The 23,672-nt window shown below is 41.8% G+C and overlaps 1 protein-coding gene across 1 annotated transcript in view; it reads right to left on the bottom strand.

Moving 5' to 3' along the window:
• The window catches only part of thada (THADA armadillo repeat containing), a 113,836-nt gene that overhangs the window by 71,516 nt on the left and 18,648 nt on the right, over window positions 1–23,672 (bottom strand). Inside the window, exons 22-27 of the mRNA XM_063491729.1 lie at window positions 20,819–20,928; window positions 15,782–15,914; window positions 13,524–13,646; window positions 13,227–13,349; window positions 12,966–13,057; window positions 4,980–5,069 (exon numbers count right to left, since the gene is read on the bottom strand). Of these exons, the coding sequence (XP_063347799.1) occupies window positions 4,980–5,069; window positions 12,966–13,057; window positions 13,227–13,349; window positions 13,524–13,646; window positions 15,782–15,914; window positions 20,819–20,928 (671 nt within the window). The remainder of the gene's footprint in view (window positions 1–4,979; window positions 5,070–12,965; window positions 13,058–13,226; window positions 13,350–13,523; window positions 13,647–15,781; window positions 15,915–20,818; window positions 20,929–23,672) is intronic.

Genomic DNA, 23,672 nt, shown 5'->3' with positions numbered 1-23,672 from the left:
TGATCATGGGGGACTCTGTACACATAAAAGAAGTTGTTAGCAAAGGAAAGGGCCTGAAACGTGGGCTCTAGGACTAACCTTCACTTCTCCAGTGAAGGGTTGTTAACAGCCCATAGATAAATGTGGGGCTTATGCTAACATGCAGTCAAACTCTATGAAGTTGAACTTCAGGAGTCTCTATGGCAGAACTGCACAGTAATTCTTTCTTCACTTTCTTGCCCTTTGCTAAGAGTTCATAGTTAAATGAGAATATCCTCTTGTCTATAGGCTGACTATGAAGCTAAAGCAGCAGACAATTAGCTAAGCTTAGCACAGAAAGACCGAGCTAACGAACAGCACTTGTTAGCATAGCACTAGCAGTTAAAACGTTAAAATCGGTGTAGTGTTCACGTGACAGGAACATGAGGAAAAGCGCTTTTTAGCTCCTGGAATTCATCTATACTGGTGAGAAATAAACAGTCTGGTGAGGCGCTCACTGCAACAGGATCAAACAGTGAAAAGTCACCTGAAAAGCACAAATAACCAAAGTTACCGTGCAAAATTTAACTGGCCTAAATTCCTCTTGCTTTTTAATAGACTCTGCATGTCTAAAAACCACCCACGCTCTCAAACAGTCATCTCCTCATCAGTCCTTGAACCGAGCTTTTCACCTCCCTCTTCTCCTCCATCCAAGTCTCATCACTGCCAGCTGAGTCAGAATGGAAAAGTGTCTCTCTGCCAGCGGTTTCACAGTTTCACTCTGACACACTCGCAGTGAAGGAAGCAGGGAGGAAAATAGAGACGGGGAAAGAAACAAGGACTCAAAGAGCAAAATAAAATGAACCTTATGTAGTATCAACAACGAAGTGCAGCCGCGCTTTGCCTTCACGAGCTTTAGTTTTTCCTGTCTTGAATATAGAAACATGAGGAGGAAACAGTGTTTCAGCTTGATGCTGAACTTTGTGAAGGTCTGCTAATGTGACTGTGTGTGTATCAGGAGAGCAGTACATCCTTTGGGTCCTGTCATTAGTCATGAGGATCTCAGAGAACGGAGACCTCCCCTCCCGCTCCTTCCCCGAGAAAACATCGTATGCTTTTCATTACTTCGTTAAACAAAACACTCACAGAGAACCGTCCACTGGGACTGCCGCAGATCGGCAAGATGGGAAATGTAATAGCGGCCCAATTAGTAACTGGTCTAATGTGTTTAATGTCACAGTTCAGTCAAGCACAGCGGGACAGGATGTGATGTCACAGAAACAAGGGACTGGGCTGGTGGTGGAGAGGGGGGCATACAAGGCCTTGTTGGGATGCAGCTGAAGGCAGAAACATTTGACAGGATAAAAAAGCGACTCTGTGGCATTTAATGCTGTCAGATCCTTCTGTGAATGTTTGCCCTCTCTAACCCAAACTCCTCAATCATCTTCAACAGCCGGGTGTTTGATGAAACTGCCTATTTTTATTTTGTATCGTTTAGAAAAAGAGTGGAACCAGAGCGCTGACCTTAAGTATATGAATTCTTCATTTAGAAAGGAGTGAAGGGGACACAGTAGCAAAGAGACACCATAGAAGCTCTAAAGTAAACTCAAGCTGCAGCTTACGATTTATTCCACTGGTAGACAAATAAATCATCCACTGTGTTTAGAAAATGACTTGGAATATGATCCGAAAACTGTTTTCTTTGGACGTGCAGGCAGAGGCGGATAAGATGAAGCGCTGCTACAAATCAGAGCGGATTAAAAATGCGGGCGGTGACCTGAAATACTTTTGCAGATAAATCTGCTTTGCTACGCAGAGATAATACAATTTGAAATCTGAAACAACAAGTCGGTCTCGGAGCATATATGAGAGCATGCTTAGGCCCCTCCGAGGTAGTCTTTTCAAAATTAAATTTAGAGTGTTTAGAGTGAGTGCATATACAAGCAGACACTGTGTGACAGGAGGACTATAGGAAGTACTATAGGAGGATACCAGAAACAAATGCTACGCAAAATGTACTCACAGGTCATTCAAACCCCTCCATTTAATAATCATGAATCAAAATAAGAAAGGCACTGGCAGAACACATAAATAAATAAATCAGATTATTTTGGTCTGGACAGTTTTCTTCCCCCATGGCGTGTGATGAAGCTGATTTTTAGTTGGGTTTTTTTTTTACCTTGCTTCCTTTCATTTAAGGAATAAAACAAGTGAAAGCCATAATAAATAATAACTATTAAATAAGTCAAGAAACGTGCTCACCTGAAGCCCCAGTCACACAAACATCGAGACCCCGCTAAACGACTGAAATTTACATTTTCATTTGCTAGGTAGCTGGTGGTTGCTTGGTGTCAATGAATCTGCATTTCTTCCCCCAACAACCGGTGGTTGCCAAGAAGTTGCCAACTGGTCTCTAGGCCTGTGTGAATCTGATATATAATCTGTGACTCTGAGCCGAGATTCGGTTTGCAGACATTGAAGGAAGGAGAAGCGTTAAAGAACAGCAACTGTTTTTTTTGTCCCATCACATATACACTGTGATAATACTGGATGCTAACATTAAGCATGAACAGAGTTTAAAAAAAAGAAAACAAGGTTAGCATATATGTGCAAGTAATGTGTTAGCAAAAAGCCGTGGTTTCAGGGATTTTCGTCTATTCTCGGATCTTTAAGAGAAGGGATATCTCAGGCTGACGGGGTGGATAAGAACTGTGAATCTTTCTCATCTAGAAAATGTCTAGCACAGTCTGATTACCTAAGGACCAGACACTCCTGCACCAGGAAGGACCCACTGCAGCAGGATAAGGTCTCAGAGTGGATCTGAGACAGTCAGGGTATCACATGGAGTCTGTGCCACTTTCTGAAGCAGTCTACTAGGGTCCAGTCGGGTCTCAGTGACGCAAGTTCCGTCATCAGTGGGTCTGTGTGGAGCTCCATGTGCCTGCCTGGTTTTTGTGACTGCGTGGACTCATCCACTTAGAATTCATATTGCAATGCACCCACTATGCATGCTCTCCAGGTGCCGGACTTCCAAGTGGAAGTCTGAAATCTAACAGGAATGACTCCTGGGCAGTTGGGTCTCCAGCTCTCCATGTCTGCTAACCGAGTATTACCTACACTTAGCGTTCACTGCCGCGTCTCCAAACTCTTTCACGTGTATCACAGGTGCTCGGTGTGAACCTGCTGCTATCTGTGAACAGGATGGGGTGCAAGTGGTTCATCTGCCACTTTTGGCATTCTTGGGCAAAGGACCTAATGTGATGCTCATGGAGTTTGTTTCTTACGGTTTGACTGGACAAATGTACATGAGCAGCTCTCTGGTGGTTACTTTGTAAATACATGAAATAGATTCCCAGTGTTTTGTGCTTTCTAACTCAACACATTCATATCCCTGAGGTTCATCTGACTTTGTTTGATACCATGATGAGTATATTTATCTTTATTTAAGGATAGTATATATAAAATATATGGATATACAGTGTAACACGTTGCCAAAAAAAACAAAAAAGGAGAATGATGGCAGAAAGATGGTGCTTTAAACAATTTTTATATAACAATAAAATAAAAACAGTTAAAAATGACTCCCATCATTCTTTTAAAGAGGTAAGAATCAGAGTGTAGGGGGCTGATTATACAGAGGTCACTTTTCAGCTGTACAGGCAGTGATAACAGGTCATCTCTCACAGTAACCAGCTGCTGTCAGGGAAACACCCTGTACACTAGCTGCCCTGCATCAAACACTTGGTGACTCTAATAAGGCTTGAATGCCTGTAGAGAGCATGCCATGTGCTGGTCCATCTGCATTGCTTTGCTATCAACAAGTGAAACTGAGCTTTTGGAGCTAATAAAGCTCATAAAGTAATGAAAAGCGTCTTTTATCAGGAGTAAAGACTTCAGAATTGTTTGAATCCATACAGCTATGAAAACTGTTCAATAGTCACTACAGTGAGTATTAAAAGAAGATAATCAGAGTCAGCTTTGCAGGTTTAAATACTGCCACCAAGAATTTTATTTAAAAACTATGATTACAAAGCTCATCAAGGCTGAAACATGCCAACATCGGCAAGACCTGTCTGCATGCAACAATAATGCTTACTGCAGGAAGAAGCACATACTCTGCTTGTCCAGTGTTTTATATGTCAGCTTGTGAATTACTACACATCTCGCAGCTTTAGTAATAAGAGGGATTTCTGCAGGAAGGGCGGATTACATAATCCACAAATATACAGCCTTACACAGGTCCAGATCCTGCTTCTATAATCTTTCCTATACCGTTGGCCTATTTTGGAAACACACTCCTTCATGTCTGTTTAAAAAACCACTAACAGCAGCCCTCTTACCTCCAGTCCTGCAGCGTATGGCTACAGTTTGGTGTGGTTGGTCTGTTTGGGTGGCGCGATACGCTGAGATGTGGGAAGTCAGACAGCCGGGATCTGGTTCCGTGGGAAATTTGCAAATGTTTTAACAAGGGTCGCGGGGAGTAGGGGGGAATTGTGAAAGAGCTGGCCTGAAAGAGCTTTCAATTAATTGGATCCATATTAAGATAAGGCCGCCTGGGCAGCTGTTGGATGACTCATATGCTTTTAAAAAGGGAGTCTGGAGTGAGCTGACAAAGATAAGACCGATGAACCCAAGTGGACCCAACTCTCCACTCCAAAAACTGTAGCAAAATCTCAACAAGACATTCGTTTTATTCGCTCGTAAAGCTCTGTGCTTTGAACAATTGTCTGTCAGCTAAGCAATTTAGAAAAAGGCCCACATGAGAATTCAATGCAGAGGAAAACGAGCCGAGCTCTTTGAGAAAAACCTAGCTTTCGGACTGATGAAAAGTTGCGCTAACCTTGCTTCTTCCACCAGAAAGCCTGCCAGTGCAAAAGCACTACTGCTTAATCAGCTTAAGCAAACAAAAAAGGCTGTCTTGTAGAGCTGAAATGCAAGTCAAAGTGAACCCATAATAGGATCAAGGATGTGCGAAAAGCCACGGCGAGTGTGCGTGTGTGGATTTAAGAGCGCCACCTTACCTTTCCACTGTGGCTGCAGCTTCCTCCAGCTGGTTCAGAAGGAACGGATATAGAGCCGGAAAGCGGGTGAAAAACTCTCGACCCGTCATCCTGCAGGCAGAGAGAGAGAAAGTTCTTACAACGACAATCAGAAATAAGGATTCACAAACAAGCATCTTTGATATATTCGGTGAAGTGTATAGTAAAGGTTCCATATAAAATACGATCTGCCAATTCATTAGGTATACCTGCTTAAGCGCTCATAGATGCAGATACCCAATTAGCCAATCAGATGGCAATACCACAATGTATTCAGACGTGTAAACATGGTCAAAATGACCATAGCATGGTTTTCAGAAGCAGGCAGGTATTTCAGACACTGCTAATCTATGAGGAGTTTCCCACACAAGCATCTCTAGGGTTTACAGAGAATGGTGAGGAAAACAAAACATATCCAGTGAGCAGAAGTTCTCTGGGTGAGAAGGCCTTGTTGATGTCAGTGGACTGGCAGAACTGGCAGTAAAGCAACAGGAATTCAAATAACTACCTGTTACAATCAGGGTATGCAGAAGACCATCTCTGAACACACGTGCAGATGGGCTACAGCAGCAGAAGACCACACTGCTCCTGTCAGCCAACAGCATGAAATTCAGGGTAGAATTCCCATGACAATAGAAGCCTGGAAAAACATTGGCTGGTCTGATGAGCCCTGATTTCTGCCGTCATATTTGGATGATAGCGTCAGCATTTTGAATAAATGACATGAAAAGACGGATCCACACTGCCTTTTTTTTAATGATGTGGGCTGGGGGTACGTCCAGGACTGCTGTAGCACCAACTGAGCATCATTTAAATACCACAGTCTACTCTACCTGAGTATTGTACCCGTCAAGTAGCAAACATGCCAAGTCACAAAGCTTAAACCATGAAAAACAAAAAATGGCTTCTTGAACATGACAATGAGTTTAATTGACTAAAATACCCTTTAAAATCAGCTCTGTCTAATAGAGCACCTTTGGGATGTGGTGGAACGGAAGATTAATGCTACGGAAAACCAAAAGTCATAAGAAATGTTTAGAGAACTTGGTCACACACGACACGTTTCACACCAGGTGGCATCCAGCTTTAACACCACCACCAACAAGGTAGCTGCTGCCCCTGGATTATTTACTATAATCACATATATGACATACATATATATATATATATATATATATATATATATATATATATATATATACATATATATATATATACATATATATATATATATATATATATATATATATATATATATATATATATACATATATATATACATACATATATATATACATATATATATACATACATATATATACACACACATATATACACATATATATATATATATATATATATATATATACACATATATATATATATATATATATATACACATATATATATACACATATATATATATACACATATATATATAATTAAATATACATACATATATGTGATTATTTTCAAGCTTGAAAAGTGCACATTAAAATAAATGCAAACTCAGAGCAGCAGAGGCTGAGGAACTTGCGATCCCTATAAATGGAATTAGGGTATTTCTTCTTGTTTTTCCGAGCTGTAAAGCAGGACTTCCTCTTGAAACTCGCAGGGGGCAGGCTTAAGCCAAAACTCAAGAAGGCTGCTATTAAACAGTCACAGGACTGCTCTCACACACTGTGTGCTGCTCTGCCTGAAGAGTAAATAGACTCTGACAAGTGAAATATGTGGAGCCCACCCTTTATAGCAGACACTGAAACATTAGAGTAACAAACCTAAAAAAGAAAGAAGGAATAAAGCTGGAAAGTTTATTACTTTTTGGATTGCTTGTCTGCGTCTATGAGGTTTGAAATATTATAGTCTGAAAAATGCTGGATGTAGAGCAAAGGAACATAGAAAGAAGGGTTGTTTGTTTGTAAGGAGAATTATTATGCAAAAAGAGAAATGAATGAAAATGAGCCCCTGTGGAAAAAAGTACTTTACCAGACGCCACTGAGCTAGAGTCGAAGATCGGAAGCAGCTGGGAAGCAAAACAGGAAGGTGATTTCAAGCTACAAAGAGATTCACAAGTAAAGCAAGTATAACGTTAAACAAGAGGACAAATAAAAAAGGAAACTAGTAGTTTTATTGTGCTCCAACTTGAGCTTTATTTACTTAAATTACTGTTAGTTGTGATTAAATTCCTATGCACCAGGAACTCCCCTTCTATAAAAGTGACAAACAGTACCAAGTCGAGCCATAGGCGATGGGGGGGAGGGAGGTAATGGAGCGAGCCTCCTGCCAAATACTGAGAAGCTCTGATAAGGAGACGTTCTCAAGATAAATACTTGGTGCCTAAACAAATCAAACCTTAATGTTTGCTTACCCACACCTACAAATGGAAACTGATCTGTGTGTGGATCCATATATCCACTGCACCCCCTTTTGCTGTCACATGTTTCTGCTTATGTATTCACACACACGTCAATAAAATGACAAACTTTATATTTAACACAGGCGGTCTCTCTGCTACAACCGCCATTCAGCCTCAGGGCCAATAAAGTTTTTATTTAACTCGACCCATCTAAATAAAGTCATTCCTAAAGGGAAGAGGTCTGCTCTGCCAAGCACTCGATCACAAGACTGGAGAGATCACATAGTGCTTCAGTCACAACTGGATTCTACACTACAAACACACACACACTTATTTAATATAAAACACACAGTCATGGTTTTGCACATCCATCCCAGTAGACATCCTGACTTGAATCAGGTCAAATGGGATGCATGTTTGTGTCCTTTCTTTCTCTCCTTCCCCTGGAAGGTGTCAGAGAAGGAGAGAGAAGGAAGGCGGAGGTGTAGGGCTGTTCGATATAACGATATATATCGGATGACGATATGAAAACGTCTATGTTTCATATTATGCTCTCGTTTGTTTTATGGTGTCGCAAAATAAACAATTTACTGCAAATTTTTTTTCATCGTTTTGATGGTCACTGTAGAATTTCTTAAAGTTCTCTCTTTCTCTTATATTTAATATAACAAACCTACGGACGGGCAAGCGACTGTTTTTATGCGTTGTCGTTAGCAACAACGACGGTAAAACCATCGCGTGGCTCCGCCGTTCACTTGTTTATTTTCCACATAAACCTTTCACAATAAAGCTGAAGATTCTGTTGAGAATTTTCTAAATAAACTGAATCACGTGAAATAGTATGCAGAGTGTTTACGGACCAGAAGCTAAAAAGAGCCGTCAGGTGCTAAAAAATAAACCTTAGAACAGGCTTTTCCCCACAGCACGTCGTGTAATAAATACTCACAAAGAAAATTGCGGCCGTTTCAACTTATGTAACACTCGACCTCAGGTACAAGACGCCCAGCTGAAAACACTGCACACAAATCGAGTTGCCCGAGATTCACCGAAAATGTAACATTTTTGTGATATATAATGTTGTCGGGACGATAAATGTCATATCGGGATATGAGATTTTGGTCATATCGTACAGCCCCACAGAGGTGTATGTGAAAAGGTCGTGTCTCGTTTGTGGGTTCATAGTTGTTACACCAACAGGTGACGGAGAAAATAAACTAAAAGTATTTTAATAGCATCTGTTTGTCTGGAACAGGTCTCTCTTGCAAATGAGACATTGGATCTCAATGTGACTACCTTTATAAATAAAGGTTAAATAATATTTAAAAATACATTTTTATTCTTCTTCACTACATTTCACGGCCAAAAACTGTTTATTTTCAGTTCCATTAACTATGAGATATGAATCATGATTCCTGCAGTGCAACAATTTGATCACACTGAAGTGCTGACACGCTTCAATTGAAAGAGTTGTTGGACTTTTTACTGGAAACAGTGCAATGACAACTTTTAGAGTGAAATTTTAAATTTGCTTCTTATTCTGATGAAGACAGTGCCTCAGAATGACCTTTTTGGCCATTTATAGGAGCGAGAACCACTGAACTAAAATAACTGTCACGTAGTTGCAGCCATCATCAGGTTGACCAGCTACAATAGCACAACAGTTTTTGCGCAATGATACATCAGCGGTTACACACTAGCTCCACACATCCGCCTATAAAAACCATACAATATTTAAATATAGCTTGCCTAATAGGTAGTTTCCTTTTGCAACTCTGCACAACTTCCCATTCTGATCGTTCGCACTTGTATATTTGCAGCGCATTCAGTGAGCGTAGAAGGGGAAAAGAGGATAAAATCTACTGAGAAGGGTCATTTGTAAACAAATCTATTTGTAGGTGGGGCCAAAAATGGAGTTTTCCAAGGAAAGTTTCCCACAGCGAAGTGGCACAAAACACAGTTGGGGTCATTTGTGGTGAATGCTCTCCCTCAGAAAGAAAAACGGGCGTGCGCCGATCGATCGCACTTCTGCCTTAAGTTTTAATCAGAACAGGCTCTTTGAAAACTGCTGTTTGGTCTCTGAGTTAGTTTGAAGGATGATCAGATTTAAGATCAGATTTGGTTTTGGATTTTTTAGGGGAAGTCGTAGCATTTTGTGACTGCTCCTTAAGCCCATTTTTCTGATAACATATCAAATATAAATACTACAGCACAGGCAAATCAAACTGTACTGCTGAAGTTTAAAGTGAGAAAAAACCTGACACTTATCTTGATCCCAGAGCATTCCCAGTATCTTAACACCCGGGTTAGCACACACTGAATAGATCCCAGGTTCCTTTTTCCACTGCTATTCCAGAGCTTGTTACAACTGGTAGGTTGTTTTGTTGCTTGGAATGCAGAGTGCAATCTTTGCTCTGCCAGTTTTGTTTATGCTCACGTTTATCTCAACAAACTGTATCGGATCAGCATCACTGTGCGGTCAGTGAGAGGCGAGAGGGCCCAGAGTCTGGAGCTTAGTGGAACGGCAATCGGCAGGCAAACGACGCTCCTGAATGTGAGCAACTTTGGAAAATACACAGCTGAAATTCCCACACACCCCAAAATGCTCAGCCCTTTTAAACACACAAATACACATAATGATACAAATAAACTGGTTTGTGTGAGAAAGAGAGATGCGTTTATGCTCCGGCTTCAGTCGACCAAGAAACACACACACACACACACACACACACACATCCGAATATTAGAGTGGACAAGCTGTCACAATACATTTTCTGCTGCCACACTTCACAACCGTAAAATCACGGTAATAACACAGACCAGACTTTGGAAAACACTCAAATTCTCAGAGACACAATTATAAATGAGACGCAGCTTTCTGGTGCTCACACGCACAGCTCCATCCAGTGTGACCCACGCATATTATGACTAACATGCTGCAAGAAGAGAAAAATAATCAGAGACCAAGAACACTAAAACACAAACATGTACCTCTTAAAGTCAAATGAAAGATTCAGGGTTCAAAAGCTAATTCTCTTCACCATCACTTAATATTTGTTATTAACCGTAGCACGCTCGCACTCCCACAGGCACATAAAAATAACTCCCTGCATTAATAACGAGAATAAACAGATAAGGAGGAAGTGACTAACAGAGAGCTATGCAGAGGGCTCGACAACAGACTGAAAACACAAGTAAAAGCAGACAAGATAAAGTGCAGCATTGTTGGCTTGGTTAACGTTCAGCGGGCTTCAGTAAGGCAGACAGTAGAAACACAGCACAGGGAACCAGACTGAGCACGACCCAAAACCCTGGGAAACTTTACCCCAGATTATACACGCAGTAACAAATCTCTTCTGAGCTGAATATAGACCCTGAACATAAGTGTCACACAGGCAGCCAAACAGTACAAGCACATTATTACCATGTTTGTTTTAATGTGCTCGGGATATTAGACGGATCACTGTATCAGTTTCACCAGAGGAAAATAAGCTATCAGTCATGTGAGGGATTTATATATTATGGATACAAGTTGTGCAAGGCCACTCTGCAGGGTTAGGGTAAGGGCAGTGAAGTAACGCTTAACAAGACGCAGAGTCTACAGTCGGGCCAACAGCTCTGTGGTTCTGACAGCATGCTAATATTCTTGTGCTGACAGGCTGATTTTGTACAATGTTTTTATTCACAAAAACAAAGCACATAAAGAACAAAGTGGGAACTGGGATGCAGAGAGCCTAGCTTAGCATGGGGCAGTGCTCCCATCATTAGTGAGTGGTCTTATCAGCTTTCACCCCGTAATTACCACTGAAAAGGTTGAAAACCAACTTTCACACCAGCCAGATATTCTGCAGCCGTACAGCTCAGCAATCTTACAGCTTTACAGCAATACATCGAGCTGGCAGCCAGTGGAGTTGAGTCCCCTCGAGTTGTGCTCAATGCCTCTTATCAGGCAACCTGTTCAACTGCCTTGCGATCAAAGGTCGTGAGTGTGCAGCACATCCAAGATCTGGGCAACCAGAGAGCTCCTCATGAACTCCTCTGAACACCAAAGTATTCTAGAGGGAGGCCATCTGCGTGACGGTTCAAGCTGTACAGGACAACCTCAGAGGTTTGTGTTACGCAGCACTTATTAGAAGGTATCTGTGCGCGCTACGAGAGTCAGAGACAAAATGGAAGATCACAAACCAACTATCCAGTTATTCTGCACTCGAGTTACAAACAACAGATTATAAAACATACTTAGAAAGAACACTCGATAAGCACAGGCTATAATTTTTAATTTCAAGGTTTCCAAACACTTGGATGGTGGTTTGACAAGGCTTTGGGAGCCTGTTAGAATTTAAGACTCTTTCTGAAACCTCAGGAACAATCCACAATCTTTCAAACAATCTCTGACAGCAGAGCTGATAACCTTCCAGCTAAAATAACGAACAGATACATTTGTCATTTACACAAGCCAAAACCCATTCTGGGTGAATGTTGTAGATCAGCACATAAATATATCATCGTATCCAACACTCAACATCTGACAGCTCCACAGCTCTTCATCACCTGTGCTATTGGGACTGCTAGTCTAAACATTACCGTCTTACTGCTTTTAAAAACAAAGTCTTCTTAAACGCCAGGTCTGAAACCAGGATTTATTTCAGCTCTGTTTAGTTTTATTTATTCTAGAGCAATTCACAACAAAAAATGGATTTATAAGTTAGATCCTACAATATTAAAGAAAGAACAGACATGATCAGCACTTGGTGACAGTGGAGAGGAAGAACTTCCTTTTGATAAAAAAAAAAAACCCTCCAGCTGGAACACTCAGGAAAACAAACACCTGCCAACACTGGCTGGTGCTGAGAGAAAAAATGTGATCGAGCTCTTAAATTTTTAATAATTCAAGTTTCATAAAATAAGCTTCAGATTTAGTGATTCCATTCTCTCCGTTTTTAATCATCAGCCACTCTGTTCTCTATGTAAGAAACATAAAAGCACCCCAAGGTGCAAAAAGTACCTTTTTTGTTATGTTGTTGACCTCATCTGGGAAGCCTCAATTACTTTTCATATTATATCAGTAACAGTAATTTAGTTGCAGATTACATTTCCAAGCAAGATTCCCCTATTCTGTGCTTCCCATGTCATTTCCTTGTTGATATTCCAGGAACAGAGGAAAACCTGCATCCTGCAGTCAGGAAGCCTGAGCAGAGTGAAAAACTGCCCTTCAGCCTGGGTGGTGTTACAACAGCACCCCTTTGTGGTTATATGGTAACATAACCAGTGTTTAACTGGGCCTTTTTTATTATCTCGGCTTTAAGAACATGTAATGAGTGTTTGATTGTTGCTGTTGTTGTTGTAAAAATATGGATTAATTACATTAAATGAACTGCAAATTTTGAGTCTAGTAGGAAACATTTTTTGTCTGTTGAATTATGTGAATTTTTTCTTAAAATTTTTGTTTGTTTTAAGGTAAATAATGCTCACTATTAAACAAGAGCTACATTTCTTTGCTGGTAAGAGCTTTTTTAAACTAGTATTTGTGACTTTCTTGACCTTATACGCACTGATGCGCACAGCTTGAAACTTGAACGGGGTAGGTGAGTTCAAGAGAGGCACGTTAAGCAAACCTGTTCTTTTTCGAGTGTTCGTCCTTCCCTTTCTTCACGCCAAAAATCCTTGTGATCAGAGTGCTGAAAAGAAGAGTAGAGGAGTTCCTCACCTGGGAAACAAAACAAATGGAGGTTAAGAAATTGGAATACGAAGAGAGAGAAAATATAAAAGCTAATTATGAGTAACCGCCGATCAAGTATGCACTCCAAAGGTTGGTTTGTTGTGATGTTCAGATTACAATAAATCGAGGTAAAAAAAAGCAGGAAGTAAAAACTCACTGCCCAGACAGGAGAGGTGAAGCCCAGCACTGCAGCCTGCATCCCTTCTGAGACGAAAGGAACAATGTTTTCCCCCAGACGAGTGTCCCTGTACAGAGCTCTGAGGATGTTCAGAGCATGGACCTGTGAGCCACAGATAAAATTCAACCTTGAATACAGTGTCAGAGACATTAAGGCGATTATAAAAATTACCCTTTGTGCTTTTACAAATAATTGTGTTCAGGAAATCTCACTTCCTGATCTGTGAGGCAAGATCGGACTAGAATTATGATTAATGAAGCTGCTAGGTGGCGAAACCTGAGGCACGGTGGAGGTGTCAGTGGTCTTGTCAGCAGAAGGCATGGCCAAAGCGATCAGCTCTCTCATGGTCATCTTCAACAGGCTGCAGCTGGACGACTTGGGCTCAGAGGAGAGCAGAGCCTGGGCAAGGGGAGAAAAAAAACAGATAATGCTACTGTTCCCATCTTTTGTTTGTGAGGGGCAGCCAATCAGAAGACTTACAGGGAGCTAAAACTGCTTTATTTCCAACTGAGGATGAAGTGAGGGGCTACAAAGACCTCGTATGAGATAAATAAGGATTATTTTTGAACTGTGAGGCTTGCAAAGCCATTTTAGTTCAAGAATAAAACAACAGACATATCCTATTTTAAAAACCTCGCCCATAATGATTTTCTGTTTTTACTGATTAGCCTTTTCAAGAACCAATCACATGATGACATCAGGTGTGATATCCTGTGGGAGTGCTGGTACACTGCAAATAGCCCCTTTGCAGCTACTGCATCCGTCTACTAAATAGTGTATGCTTCATGGTTTTATCGTGGCCCGCTAAACTGAGCCACATTTATATGGTAATAACAAAAAATACATTCATAAAATCCCATAAGTTAGTCTGTTCTGACAGGCTGACTGAACGAGATAATTTGTATGAGCTCGGAGTGGGAGATGGGAACGCGGGAGTGTGTGTGTGGAGGTGACAGCACTTTGCTGTGTGAGAAAGAAGTCGTCTCTGCTGGAGCTGATGCGAGTCAGCTGTGTCTGACCTACCTGGCTTATGGTAAAGACTTAGACCTTGAAGGATAAGATGGAGAGGGTGGGGGTGGGGCATATCTGGCTCTTATGAACTCTGAGGTTAGAAGCAGAGGAAGCCAAGAGGAAAAGGAGGGCTAGCCTGGTTCCTATGAACTAGTCAGGACCAGCATGAGCCAGCCTTCCCGGATCTGACTCCATGTCTGTCTAGGAATGTGGTCTGGAGTTCTGCCAAAGTGGCAACTTCTTCTTCTCAGACTTCCGCTGCTTCATTCACCATCATCTTATCTTCTCCGTCTCTCTTCATCCTCAGTTTTAATCACCCAGACTACTTGTCAGGCTCTGTCCTGTTAAAGCTCTTCTGTTATGTTACTATTCATCACAGATAATGCTTAGAAAGTCTTAAAAAACAAAAAAAGAAAAGAAACAGGATCAGGAAGACATCAGAGCCCTTAAAAGTCAATTTCAGAAAGTCGGTTAAGACTTTTGAAACACTGAAATTAATTTAAGACTAATGTGAAGCATCCCGTTCGATCAAGCTACGAGGCGCACGTGCCTCACACACACGAAAACAAGAGAGTCAGTGACATCACTGACGCGTCTGACCAAAACCACAAAAGAAGAGTAAGCCGCTTCAAAATGACTGCTGATAACATCCCCTCAGTCACGTCTAGTTTCGATATTAGGAATCAAAGGAAGTGAAGACGCGAGCTGAGACTAAATAAGAGTCAGAGACTAACACAGTGTTAGTAATTTGTGGGACTACTGACGGGAGGGACAACGAGAGAGAGAGAGAGAGAGAGAGAGAGAGAGAGAGAGAGAGAGAGAGAGAGAGAGAGAGAGAGAGAGAGAGAGAGAGAGAGTGAGTGAGTGAGAGTGTGTGTGTGTGTGTGTGTGTGTGTGTGTGTGTGTGTGTGTGTGTGTGTGTGTGTGTTGTACGTGAGGGGAAAAAAAAGATGGCTAGATTAGGAAACGGAGTGTTCTTCCAGCACGAGTGCTTCACCGGTATGCCAAGAACTGCTTATTGCGCTACTTTTGGGAGTAAACAGGAACACAAAAACACACAGGGTTTCTATTGCAAAACCCTAATTTTGACCAAATGGTTACTGCTTATGGTCCTCGTTTCGTCTTCGGGATGACCGCTGCAATCGGCAGTGACACATTTCTATTTGCAAAATAAAATAAATTAAAAAGAAATCTGGAAGTTTTATCAGATGAAGCGCGAGATGCAATCAGCTGCAACAAAGGGTCACTGTGTCCTGAGAGGGTTATACTCATGAAGAAATTGGTGTGACCACCAACATGACCACCACTCTACCGCACACTCTGCAGCAGCTAAGTCACAGGAATGTGATGTTTACTGACAAGCCTGTGGTTTCTGAAGTGTCGGAAATTTAAACATTAGGCTCTTGCCAACACTTAGAGTCAATAGCAACTCCAGCAACAAATCTGAAACCTTACAAGCACCCTTCGGATCCTCTTTTAGCCCATTTGTTCTGTTTATATCTTTAAAAATATTGCTTACACACCTGGATGTAGAAAGGTATTCCAGCACTTCGTCGCGTGGCGCACAGCTTAGATGATGGGTCGCTGGATTTGACCTCTTCCAGAACCTCAGAAAGCCAGCGAGCAGGAAGCTGCTGCAGGGCCTCACTTCCACTCCTTATACACAAACACACACAAAACAATGACATGGACGTAAGCAACAAAGACTGAAATCTTTTAAGTTTCCCTGTGCACTGTAATCCACACATGAGTAAAGTCATACTCATCATTTTCCATATACACAAAACCAAAACAGGCCACCCTCATCAAACCTGGATACATGTTCGCATGTTAAAAACCCCGCTGACAATCAGACAGACCCCACAGTAGGTTTTGGGGTTTTTGTTTCAAGTGCCAAAAAACTGCAGTTTCAAATTGATCATCTCTGAAGCAGCTCTGGTGGACACACACTGATCTGTTACTTCTGTAACAAACAGCTGTTTAACAAAAGCCAAATAAGCAGAGAGGGCAAATTAAAACAATGACATTTGGGGGAAAGAGTAAAGATGTAGTACTGATGCATAATACAGCCTTGCAGTGAGGGCACAAACATCATCATGCAGTGAATGCGTACTGAAATCCATTTTTCTCTTTCAGAGCACTTGTATCCAGATGTTCCTTCCCAGTATACTGCTGGTATTAAAGTACTCAATATAAAAAATATGTATAAAAACAGCCACATGTTGAACAGAGCAGTACACAGCACTTGTTGCAAATAAGAGTGAACACAGACACTGAAGCAGTTTGCTAAAATAACCAGCTAGCTGAGCCAACAAGCTAACAGATACTTTCTTTTTAAACGCAGGCAGCTGCAAATAATCAATAAATAGTTAAAGTAAAAGGTTTTGAATAAATGTTAAAATATATAACTCAAAATATACACTGGTGAAGCAGCTAAAAGTAAATGGACAAAAATAGTTAGCTAAGTTATTGACAAAGTAAAAAAGAAATGAATAAATGTTCAACTAGTATCTCAAAAAATGTTAATGGTGAAAATAGCTAAAAGGAGGAAAACGGTCACAAGTGTTAGCGTAAGTGGCTTTGTCAGTAATAGATAAATAGCTAAAATGCTAAATAAAATTGGTGCAAAAAATTGTATAAGTGAGAAATACATTCCCAATCAAAAGTTTAAGACAATGTGAAAAATGGCAAAATAAAAATCATATCATATAATTAATCATGAGGGACGCTCTCTACAACATCTGGACAGAGCCAGTGGCCGTTTGACGCCCCTGCACCTCCTGAAGCTCCGTTGTTCCATTGAAGGAAAAAGCGCCCCAGACCATTGTGGCGCCGCCTCCACTGTGACGCGTAGAAAAATCTCAGGTGGGATCTTCTTGTCATGTCAGTAACGTTGGAAACCACCAGGACCAATAAGGTTACATTTTTTCTCATCAGAGAAGAAAACTTTCTTCCACCTTTCAATGTCCCATGTTTGGTGCTCAAAGTCCAAATGGTCAGTTCTGTAGCGTTCAAGGAGACGAGGCCTTTGAAGACATTTTTGTTTTTTTAAACCCTTCAGTTTCAGATGCCGTCCGATGGTTATGGGGTTGCAGTCGGCACCACTTAACAGCCTTAATTTGGGTCGAGGATCGTCCAGTGTCTTGGCGGACAGCCAATTGGATCCTCCAGCTCAGTGCTGGTGAAGTTTTTTGGGTCTTCCACTTGACTTTTTGGTTCCAAAACCCTTGGGATCATTTAAGAAATTCCAAATGACTGTCCTACTGCGTCCCAGGATGGCGTCCCAGGATGGCGCACTGCGAGAGACCCTGCTTATGCAGTTCAACAACCCAACCACGTTCAAAAAGGAAATGTTTTTTTTGCCTTTGTCACCAGAACATCATGACAGTGACTACCTGACAGAAAATGACAATGAATCCACATTTTTGCACAGATTCGACCTTTAAAAGGCACGGGGTCCTAAACTTTTGATCAGCTGTAAAACAGCCTGTTTCAGTTTAAGCATCGTTTTCAATAAATTCCATGCTCAAAACAATGTTTTGTCTCACTGCCATTTCTTCTTGTTGCACATCGAAGCTCTACTTGGAACCTTGTTAAATTCCAACTAAGCAAAACTGGATTTTTTGCAATTTTTCAAGAGGTTTTAAACGTCTGGTCGGGATTGACAACAGCCAAAAGCAAAAAAGTAGATGGTTGAAGTATCTAAAATGATGTCACACGTATTCAATAAATGGTCTGAAATAGCAAAAAGCGCATAATAAATATTAAAATATTTAGCTACAAGTAATGGCTAGTGGTTGAAACAGTTTAAAGTAATGAGTAAATGCAATACTTTAACTAAAACTAAAATAATGAGTAAGGAATGGTCTCAGTGGAAGGTTGGCTTTCAAGAAACCATTTTTCAGGAAGGGCAAAGGCCTTAGGTATTCCAGATTAAACAGTATGTACAGAGTACATCAGTAGAGAGGTACAACAGAGAGTGTCTACAACCAACTGTAAAACAGTGGAGGCTCCATCATGGTTTGGGGCTGGTGATGTTGGGAATCTTGTAAGGATTGATCGAATTATAAATATAGAAATTACCATCAGAATTTGATCCACCATGCAATACAGTCTGGAAACCGCTTCATTTTTGACCATGACAGTGATCCCAAACAAACACACCAACAACCAACACCAATTAAGGACTGGCCTCTCCCCTCAACATGTGTGGGACCATCTTTACAGAGAATGGGCCAAATGGCAGCCAACGTCCAAAGAAGAGCTTTGGATGTCCTTCAAAAAGCCTGCAGAACTACTCCTGAAGACTTCTTAAAGAAATGACAAGAAAGTTTGCCTAAGAGAGTTCAGGTGTGCTGAAAAGTAAAGTTGGTCATGCCAAATATTGACTTTCAAGCTTGTTATAACTGTACAAATGGTGTTTTTGCCTTATATGCTGTATTTCCATGCATCTATATAGCCCTTCAATAAAGCGCTGCAATTATTATTATGAGAGATGGTCTCAAAACTGTCTGAGGAGCTTGGAAAGAAAGCTACTGAAAGACATGACTATTAAGACATGACATTTGACATGAACTGACATTAACTATATTTGTTTTACCGCAAAATTACGCTGTTATTAGTAGAACAACTTTAAGTTTCTCCACTTCTGTTACAAACACAGCTTTTTATGGGACTCATTTATTTGTGTCTTTTGCACGAACGGTGGTGATGATTAAGGGGTAAATGAGTTCATCTGACAGCACTGCTGGGGGCATGTCTCAGGACAAAAATGGAAACCACAGCTATAAACAACTGCAGATAGAAATTCACTTGTATAACCAAAGAATTTAGTCAAAAAGAAACAGAAAAGAGAAAGTGAAGATAAACAGAAAGAGTGAATGAAAGAGAAAACTGAGAAGAATGGAGAGAGAGACAAAGAGACAGAGTGAAAGAGTGCAAACACAGTGGAACACACCAAAGCCAGATCCCGAGGCAGAGCATCAAAAGGCTGCGGTTAAGCACCCCGCAATCAACACCCCATAACCCAGCACACGGCCTGCATACCATCCACACATTGCTCTTCCCCTCATGGAAACACACACTCGCATCCACACAAGCCAGGGGCAGGACGCACACACTCCCCGGTACTCCTACACACGACCGCTAAAATGTTACACAACGCACAGAGAGCCTGGTTTCTACACAAGAACAAAACAAGTGAGTTTTGTTTTAACTGTTCAGCACTGGGTGGTTCAAAGTCAACACTGCTGTGACGGTTTTGTGGTTGGTGACCCGCCGCAGGGCTAAAGACGTTTTCCACAACCCACCATTGAGGAAAACTGGGAGGTACATGAAAGTGAGAAATTCTTTCATGTCGTTTAGAATTAAAACAAATATTTTCTTCCTCCTCGGGAGAATAATAGAGAGATTATTTCTATGAATAGCACAGGTGATGAGGGCTTTGGCGTCATATGTCACTCCAGCCAAGTTTAACGCTGCCCCTGGCGGCACACTGGCACTGAGGCCAAACCAGGCTGTCGCTCTTCACTGCGCAATTTAAGCGCAGGAAAACTGTCATTTTCTTTTCTCATACTGCAAAGAAGTGTTTTGCAAAATGTTGGTTTTCAAAGAAAAAGTTTGAAAATGTTATGAGCTATGAGTTTCACTTTTCTGTTTTTGTCTGAGATCGATTAATCTTTCAGTCTATAAGTTGTAGTTATCATTTCAAGAATTTGCAAGCTGAAGCTGAGATGTTTTTGCTTGATGTAGGACTTCAGGACCTCCTTTATCATATTTTCTGTTTCATAAGGGACCTTATCATTTCCTGCAGTTTTGTTACGTGCAGAACGTTTTGCTGAAATGAGCAAAGACATCCCTGACGTTGTCTGGATTGCAGCGTACTTTGCTCAAAAACCTATCCATGTCCCTGGTGCCTTTACACATCTACAAATTACCCACACCGTGTGCACTAATGGGGACATGCAGTTTAGTAGGGTTAGGTTAACTGATGATTCTAAATTGGCTACAGATGTGACAGAGTGGCGACCTGTCCAGGGTCATGTCCCGCCTCTCACCCTACACCAGCTGGGACAGGCTTGATTAGGTAACCCAAAGAAAATGGACGGATGGATGGGCACTCATACACCCCAAAACATCACAGATGTCTCCAAGATTTTCATGCTGTCCATGATTTAATGTGTTTGACCATTAAAGGGTATTTAACAGTCTGACTCCACTTTAAAGGAGCTGCATGTTTCTTTTAATGAGATCATCAGAGGCTTGCATGTTCGCCCTGTGCCAGCGTGGGTTTTCTCTGTCACCAGCAGTTCAGTTCTTTCACACCCATGCCTTTCTGCTGGCCATCCAGAGGGCACCAGATTAGAAATAAATCCAATTATCCAGCCTTGATTTATTTAGAGTGGATTATATCTGAAGAACATTACTGAGTGGGCTTGCCTACTGCTAATTACAAGGCACAGAGACACTCACTGTCGTGATGGAAGCTAATGCCCATGGCCGTCCAACAGTATCACCTTTCAGTCCCTTTACGCTGAATGCGAACACAGACACATACGCACCTGCACAACATGTCTGTGAGGCGTACAAAGCCCACATAAGCCAGTTCGAAGGCGCCACGATGACGGGACTGCAGGAGCTGCTGACGGAAGTACAGGCCTACCCCCTCCACCTGCAACACAGAGAGAGAGAGAGAGAGAGAGAAAGGAGATCAGCAGCTGAACTGTAAGAGGTGAACTGTGTGGCTGTGTGTGTTCACATAACTTTCCTCCTGCTGCACTCTCCAACTGAAGTCAATGATGCCAGTTTCAAAGGGTCAGAATGACATAAGTCATGCTATATGCACCCAGTGATGCAACCTTAACAAGGCCAGGCCACGAGCTAGTGCAGCAGATCCTGTTTTCTCAACTGGAGGCCTGCAGGGCCAAGATTTGCCTTCATGTTCAACAATCATACAGTAGCAGCGCTAGCTTTTAATCACAGGTCTATATGGAAAAGACCTGGGAGCAGGGTTGTTACACTTTGGTTCACAAAACAACTGTTGTGTCAATGTGGGATGTTGTGACATTATCCAGAATATTCCGACTTGTAGATGTGTTGCTTTCATCTTTGGCTACATGTCTGTTTATGGAAGGCTTTAACAATATACAGCACCAACAGAAGAAATGCAAAGTAACCATGGATTTCACAGGAGCAGGTTCTATTCATTATAATACTTGCAATTTGAGCGCTTTTGTATTCATTTTAGTACTTGAAAGGAAAAATGTACTTGTAGGATATTTTAATGTACTTGTAAAAATATGTAACGTCATGCTGATTCAAACGCATTCATATTACTCAAAACTGGATGAACAGTCTGAAGATTTGACATCTGAGAGGGGAATTAACTGATGAGTTGGATGTCAAAGTGTAACTTAAAGAGTTGTTGCATATCTGAAAGAAACAGAAAACACATTTATTGAAAAGAAAAAAAAAGCTGTTGGTCAACTTATTACAAACAGATTCACCAAGTGGCTCGCTGTAGTTGGAGGTTCCCACAGTGACGGTGTCATGTTAGTTCTAGTGTGCTACGTTTTATCTTTCATTGAAACAATGAAGCATTTAGATCCGAGTGAATCCACGACAGTGGACTTTGTCTTTGTCAGCACATGAATCACCCTTTAAAGTCGAGCAATTATGTCTAAATACATCCAATAAACTCAATACAATCTCAAAACAATTACCCACCCACCACACTCCACCCTTGAAAATGACACAATTCCACTCGTGGCTCATTGAATGGTGGTAAAATGAACCATTTGGATAACCAGCTTGGTCATTTAGACAATTACTCAGAGCCTCGCAGCTTCCAGCTGAAGGAAAAAAGCAGCATGGTGTACAAAAGATGGTTCTTCGCTACATTACCTAATCCCACTTTAGACTTTCCTCTGCTTGGCAAAGCTGCAACACTGGCTGCACTCTTGTTTTAGAGACACCACTTAGTTTTCAGCCAGGGAGCACTGAGCTCGTCAAGCGTGAGAGCGGCATGTCAGTAGCGTGACAAGTGTGTTCAAATAAGGATGCTGAGACATCCACATAATGGCCACCGTCAGTAAAACCATCCAGTTAGTAATAGTGTTAGCAGCATTATTCTAACTATACACACACACACACACACACACAAGTCAGTGCTGTTCCTGCAGCAGTGTGTAAACTGGCGAGTGTGTTGCAGGTGAGGCGGCAGGGCGAGGCGGACGCAGAGCTCCACAGCCCTGTCATTAAGGCTGTGGTATCACCGCCACCACAGAGGCAGCCAGGCCCCGACTTAGTCAGGGGTGGCATGGAGGGCACAGGGAGGGGTGGCGAGGACCCAAAGCACAAACATTTAAAAAAAAAAAAAAAAAAAAAAAGAAAGAAAGAAAGAAAGAAAGAAAATACCCCGTGTAAAAAGAGAAAAAAAAAATCCCAACAGCCCCTTAGGGGATGTAGGGTTAGACACAACATCTAAACTAACACAGACTCAGACCCACACATGAACCAGAAATATGCCAGTCACTGTAAACTTCAGCCACGAGCCCTGATGTCACTGAAGGAAGAGAAAATGATGCATGAAGCTGGTCTGTAAGAGGAAAAACAGCAGGAGACTGCGATGAAACAAAAAATGCTGCACGTGAATTAAAACTATGTGCAACATGAAAATCATACAAAGAGAATAAATGCGGCAAAGATGAAAGGCTTAGACAGCCCGTTTCTGACCACATGACTGGTCAATAAACTCAACTGACCCTGCAGACCTAAAGTGGACTAACTTGGACACCAAAGTATGGACTGTGTAAACCACAGCCTACCAAGCCCAATGACTTATCACACTGGTGGCCAGAGTGGACTCCCAGGACAGGCCTGACCTCACCGGGGTAAAAATGGCAGCGACAGTCACTGTTAAGATGGTCCCTTGCTGCTGGGGCCCAGACCGCTGCGGTGCTGAGCTGGGCCGAGCCGGGCCGTGGCTTCGCCTATTTAAAGCTTCCCTTTCGAAGGTTCCCGTCTGTGTAACTGTTTAAAAAGGGCCGAGCAAGCTTCCTGCGCAGGGCAGGAGGGGGCAAAGTGGGGGTGCACTTTATTTAGATGTCAACTTCCTGTTTGCAGCCTTGCCCGTTTCCCAGAAAAAACTTCCATGTGCGGAGAGAGAAGTTTCCCAAGTCTAATTACATGTATGGCTCGGCCGTGACAGTGACCCAAATAGCTAACTTCTCCCCCGATGGCCCCGGGGGAGACGGCACTCTCACCATGTTTGTTGTTGCTGCTGCCACTGCTCAGTTTCAGTGAATTATTCCCCCCCCCCCCCATCTGGAACAAACACAGCGCATGCCATACAAATCCGTCAGTTACAAGGTGGGACAAACCTAATTTGTACCCTGCTATATCCCCTAGTTGACT

The sequence above is a fragment of the Pelmatolapia mariae genome, linkage group LG13 (genome assembly GCF_036321145.2).
Source record: "Pelmatolapia mariae isolate MD_Pm_ZW linkage group LG13, Pm_UMD_F_2, whole genome shotgun sequence".
NCBI lineage: Eukaryota > Metazoa > Chordata > Actinopteri > Cichliformes > Cichlidae > Pelmatolapia > Pelmatolapia mariae.
The sequence above is the reverse complement of the archived record's forward strand: the minus strand, read 5'-3'. Positions and strand labels throughout refer to the sequence as shown.